The sequence below is a fragment of the Vigna unguiculata genome, chromosome 7, assembly GCF_037176805.1.
Source record: "Vigna unguiculata cultivar grain cowpea cultivar isolate G323 ecotype 2 chromosome 7, ASM3717680v1, whole genome shotgun sequence".
NCBI lineage: Eukaryota > Viridiplantae > Streptophyta > Magnoliopsida > Fabales > Fabaceae > Vigna > Vigna unguiculata.
The window spans coordinates 6,630,653-6,636,969 of record NC_140798.1 but is presented as its reverse complement, the minus strand read 5'-3'; the positions used below and the strand labels follow the sequence as shown (position 1 = coordinate 6,636,969).

At 34.0% G+C, this 6,317-nt stretch overlaps 1 protein-coding gene across 1 annotated transcript; it reads right to left on the bottom strand.

Annotated features, from left to right (window-relative positions):
- Positions 1 to 2,242: 2,242 nt before the first annotated feature.
- LOC114190338 (protein trichome birefringence-like 8) lies at positions 2,243 to 5,876 on the bottom strand. The gene is made up of 4 exons (XM_028079179.2): positions 5,548 to 5,876; positions 4,896 to 5,285; positions 4,544 to 4,696; positions 2,243 to 3,800 (listed from the first exon to the last, which is right to left on the bottom strand). The coding sequence occupies exons 1-4, from the start codon at positions 5,874 to 5,876 to the stop codon at positions 3,452 to 3,454; spliced, it is 1,221 nt and encodes a 406-aa protein (XP_027934980.1). The 3' UTR covers positions 2,243 to 3,451.
- Between the last annotated feature and the right edge of the window lie 441 nt (positions 5,877 to 6,317).

The following is a 6,317-nucleotide window of genomic DNA, read 5'->3' as shown; positions in this document are numbered from 1 at the left end:
GCCACTCCAATATTAACATGAAACACATTCGACATGTTGAAAAAAGTCAACGTAATTGGCTTAAAAGAACTATATTCATTCATTTTTAACCCGAAGACTAAATATATTGAGATTGAGTATCATTTCATTCGAGATTCATTCCCAGCTTATTTTCACTATATTCAATAACAACAATTTCCTTGCACAATAATTCATTTGTTGCGTGACTATTTGGTACACTAGTCACATACTTTTTCCTTCTTGAGTTTCTTTTTTACTGTTATACTCATTCAGGGGGGTTAATAGTGGTCGGAACTACACGCCAGTTGAAGAAGACGAGAATGTAAAAGGGAAAAGCAGAAAGAATGGTAATGTAAGTGTAGACAGGAACAAAAGATATGAATATCTAGTTGCCTATTTCTGAGAGTTAAATTGGCATCCATTAGTTTGTATGGATTGTTGTACCCAACTTATCTTGACTGTTCTGTTAAATTGGTCATTGAATGTCACTTTTACAGGATTTACTAGCTAATGATGATGGTGCTCGTTATACTGATGAGGCTGGGGTTGAGAAGAAAGAAAATATCCTAAAAACGTCTATTGGCAGACTAAAAGAAACCGGAACGGTATGATTTAGCCTCCTGCCTTTTCTTTCTTGGAAATATTACCTCGCTTTTATTTGGTTTATGAAGTTATTTGCATCAGCACACTGAGAAGGAGAAGAAAACACTTAAAAGAACCTTGACTGACATGGCTTCGGTTGTTCCTATGGTGTCTTAATGCTTCTTCCACTGAGTTGAACACACTTTATTATTCTCATTTTTCTAATCTCAATCGTGTCTTGTTCAGCGTAGAAAAGGATACTGTTCTCCTCATGAAAGTGTTTTAGCTTGAAATATGGATATTGTTCAGCCTATTTTTACCAGTTAGTAAAAAAGCTTAAACCCTAGAACACTGGGTTGTAGAGGCTAAAATTTTTAATGTCAAGGAGTAACTACCAAAAGTTGTTATTGGATAAAAGCCTTGATAAATATCCATTATTTAGTTAGCTAGTTACATCAATATTTTCTCTTCCCTGCATATATCCCGATAGTATCTGTAATTATTAGAATATACTGCGTTATTCTCATACTTCGTCTGAAAAAAAAAAAAGATGCATTCGTTGTTGCCTCCATAACTGCTTTTTCCACCTATGTATGTTTATGCTCTCTATCTGCTGCTGTCATAGCAGTATTTGGCACCTTCAATGTAACCCTTTTTTTACTGCTTCAGTGACTGCAATCTCCCACACCAATTGGTTGGTAGGAACTTGGACTAAAATTGTAGGGGTCAAATTAGATTTGTTATATATGATTTTTTTTAGAAGAAAAACTATTATTTTTTCTCTTCTTTTTTTCTCTTTAAAACAAACACACATAATAGTAGGATTCAAAAAAATATTACTATCATTCGCTATTATATCATAATACCAATTCATGAATATCATTTTAGATAAGTCATTCGTATCTCATCAATTTGATTTGGTGGTATTGTCAAATTTGATGTCATTTTTCCCAGATCACGTTCTAATGAATTTTTAAATTCATTATATGTAACTCTGAGAACTTATATTGTCTTAATTTCTTGGTTCTTATTAAATTTCTCAAAGTTTAGTTAACATAAATGCATTTCTTTTTCATCTTCATCACAAACCTTCCTCTTTGAAAAAAAGAATCAATTTTTCTACTTTTTATCCTAATCTTTCTAATATAAATTTATCACCTCTCACCTATTTAGAAAAAATAAAATTTATATTCACAAATCACAATTATCACAATGCAAAACATAACAAAACTCATACTACTTTAATTAAATAAGCAATACTGTATAAATTCAAAACTTAAGAAAAAAAATTACCATAGGTAACGAAAAACACAAAATCCCTAAATTTCATAATTAAGGATTATAATAATTTAGGAAAAGTTATAATTAGAGTTCATACCAATTTTATAAAAGAATCCCTAAAATCATAATTAGGGTTTATATTAATTTGGGATAAACTTAATTTGGAAGAAACATCCTAAAAAAAATCATAAACTAACATACATAAATCATAATAAGATACTAACCTGATTTGTGAGAGATCATGCAACCTATCTCTTTGTATTTATCTTCTTCATACACTTTCATGATAATTTATATGGTGGAAAATCTTATAGTCAGAAAAAAAAAACTCTAATCTCTTTTATAAATTAATGTTTCTATTAAAAATTTTTATTTTATCTTTTATTATAATTTTCCATAATATAATATTAATATAAATAATATATAATATAATTTTAAAAAATATATAAATATATATATATATATATATATATATATATAATTAAAAAAAAAAAAAAAATGGGGAGCCGTGGCTCCCTGTGATATCCTAGTTCCGCCACCTTCAGGCTTCATATAATCTCTTTGTCAGCACCTTGGAACCCTAATATTCTTCCAATTCTTAACCAAATGTACTCCCTTAATGGAGGAAACTTTTTGCGATGGGTCTGTATATTCTCTTAACCTCCTTTTGGCAAACAATTGCATGACATTTTCTTTATAGCCAAATGTAAGGACTGTCATCAACTTGAAGAGTGTTTAAATAGTAAATAGCTCCAATTTGGTGTAGAATAACTTTTCTCCTTCTTTTACATATCCTATTAATCTTTGTAATTATATTGTATTGCTATATTTCACGAGTCTCATTATATAGTAGAATTTTCCATTGTATCTATCCATATGAGAGGATGCTCCTTCTATTTCAAGAGAAATATATCTCTAGGCTTAGTACTGTTTTTGAATCAATGGTCAATAAACTTAATTATTGATCCTATATAAGCGACAGATTCTTGTTTCCTCCATTTTTTTTTCCTCAGACTGAGTCTGCCAAACTTGGCATGGTCTTCGTTTTACCCCTTTAACTCTTCCTTCTATAAATATTGAACTGGAAAAATAAGATGAAGAACGACTGCTTATAGAAGATGCAGAAAAGATTGAAGATTAAAAACCTATTGCTATTTTATGTGTGACTGTCCTTTCCTTTGTGTAATGGTCCAGTGTAACATACTAAGAAGAAATGCTTATTTTGCACAGGTTACTGCCGTGGGGCATGGTGCAATGTTGGTCGCTATTCAGAGATATGTACCAGTTCTAGTATGATACTATCACTTACGGCTGCATTTTTTTCAATCTCCTATTCAGACGTCATTTCTCCAATAACAATCACGCTGAGAGAATTTACTATGCGTTCTTTCTTGCAGATTCCATCCACTTATGCACCAGAAATGTTAGATCCCTTGAGGCAGCTTGAGAAAGTAAAGCAAATGACAGCCGGTGATATAAGCTCTGATGAGGAGGAAGATGAAGATATATAATTGATGATAAGCAAGGCCGATTTGTGTATAGCTAGCAAAACTATTCTTTGTGATCTGATGAAAATCGGACTGCTTTCTTATCCTCTTTCTGGAATTTTTTTGTTCATGCCAAATTTCCCAGATAGGAGTTGGGCATAGAGAAGTTCATTCCACGTGTCTGGCACTCCTGGTAAACACCAGTGGCTACAATCTTGCGGGGCATTAGGTGGAGTGCCTGGTTCCCGAAACTTGGAAGGGTGACCATCTCTCCTAAACTCTGAAAGATATGTGATGTTCAAAAATTGCGCTTTCCGGCTCTCATATTGCATCTCTTTGACAACACCTGATATAAATATGTTATGATATGGTTCAGGTTCAAGTGTTGTAGGGTCATTTTCTGGCTCTGTTTGTTTGTCACATTGTCCTCCATCATTCCATGTGCCATTCCTGCAATTTTAGTGTTTAGTAAAGACTTGTCCAAAATGTAAGGCTTGTATCAGTGCCCCCCATGTCATACCAAACTTCCTCCCCCAAATACATATATTTTAGATTTACAATAACAAAGTTCTGAGCATCAGTTGTTAAAGGAAAAAAGGGGGGAAGTGGGTGAATCAGGAATACTGATTTCTCATAATTGATGTCTAAGTACTTAAGTTGTGCATGTTTGGATACACGTTGTAATCACGGTGCACAAGTTCCAAAGCTTTGTTGTTACAATGTTGTAGATTTGAATTGAACGGTTCAGAAAACAAACACATTTATCATCTCTAATTTTACTCTCTTTCCTGTTATTTTACCAAAAATTATTGAATGAGTAAAGTTGAGCAATAGTTTTAAAGTGAGTTAATTAACCGTTTGGCCAAAATTATGATTGCCATGCTACATGAAACATGCTCTTACCGATGAATTCTTTTCAACAAAAGTTTGACTCTGCTGATCTATCAAACCTGACTTACTAGTACGAATCTCTCTGTTTTGCTCATTTTTGACAAACAGACTTAGATAAGTTAAATCTACACTATACCCTTGAAAAGTAACTTTTGCAGGGTGACTTGGGGGCAATAAGAATTTTGTTCAAGCGGTAAATTAAATCGGAGGCTGTAAAAAATGGCACAAAAAATTCTCTGGCGTTTCGTATCAAAGATTATCTTGAAGTGTCAGACCCAGAAAAAACAAGTCAATGCACTTACCTGAAATGGACAGGGGAAAAGCTACGAAAGAAGACGAAACTCGTAGGATGAAGATTGTTCAATGCCCATGATTTCCATGTCAGTAAGGATCTCCTAAATGCTTCTTTCACGTTAATCATCCTCACCCTCCCTCCTTCCTGGAAGAAGTTGCGCCTGCAAAATGTTAAGGAGCATGTAAGACTGTTATTTTCGATTCTAGAAGACTTTAGTTTTAAATTATTTATGGAGTAACATAAGAAAAATGATTTTAGAAAGAGTGAGAAAGAAAAAGGGTCTTTGAAAATAAGTCCGAAAGATGACAAGAAATTTGGCAAGACTAACTTTATTAAAGAAATAGTAGCGGTTGACCTACGACTTGATAGTTTTGTCTGGGTTCCACCAGTGTCCGGAATTGAAAATAAGAATATCAGCTCCAACCCATCTTTTTGAATACCAGTGCAACTCGTCAAGCCTGATAGTCCTTCTTATATGATTGGATGAGTTTATCGGTGGACGACCTATAACACACAAGAAGGGTGTTCTGTAGTATTCTACTGTCATGTTGTATTCCTGAAACCTCATGGCCAGATACCCTTTGTGTTTGCTTATGGGATTTCCATTCACTTCATGTATTCTGGAGAGGTTAGAAACCCCTTGTGTCAGCATGCACAGGAATGACTCCCACTGGTTTCTTCCCACTGAATCACCCGCAAAAACAATGCGTCCATTGCGATTTCCCTCTAGCACCACACTCGCATTGAATCTGAGCTTCATCACCATACCCCATCAACAGAACTTTCCTTTCAGCCACGATTGTGGGAATTAATTGGTCAAGTGTTGCATTATGGAAAATATTAATGGAGGAATGTGGGAGAGGATGAAAAAAACATTCAAAAACACATACAAAGAAGAGTCTCTGGAAAACTGATAAAGAATGATAACACATACATAGCCCTGCATGGATGCATGCAATGCAACAAGTAGCACTTAATGTGTATGACAAAATGCCAACATATATCACATACCGGGGAATGTCACAGTCATCAGGTTGCCATCGCCATTTGCGAAAGGTTTCATTTTTGCGTCCGTTTTGGTGGCACCGGAATCCTGGATCAAGAAAGGGACAGTTTTCATCGTATAGCCGATGTGTGTAGGTTTCATCCCAAACCCAGTGCCCTCTTGAGTAATCGCAGGTTCCGATGAACGGCGATTTCTTGGGAGCGAAATACGATGGTGATAAGAAAGCAAAACGAGAAAGAAACTGTCGATCAAAAGGGTACACGAAATTGAAGAAGAATATGGATGTGAGTAAGAGAATGAGAAAATAAATTGCCCATGTTGATTCTCTCTTCATTTTCACATTGTATTAAAACTGTGTGAGGCTTAAAAAAGTAATGTAAGGTGTTGATTTTGAGGGTTATTTTTCTGAGTCGTTGAAGAAGATCCATGAGAAAAGGAAGCACGAGTGATTTCACCCTTTTGAAAGTCTAGCTAGCCCTTGTTTTTCTCCTGGAATTCACATGATTTCATCATTATTTTTTGTTTCTTAACTATTACTCTTATAATTACATCTACAACTTTTGTTTAATTCTACCTGGTGTGGCTAAATTTTCACTAATTATGAGATTGTTGTTTTGACTAATTAAATTCATCTTCTCCTACCTAAGGCCATGAGTAATGTTGTCTTCTTTAAAGTTTAGTAAGTGTTTTTCTTTTCAATGCTTATAGAGTTTACTTAATATAAGTTTTTAATTTTTATTTTATTTTCAGTTCAGTTTTCATTTTATTTATAAAA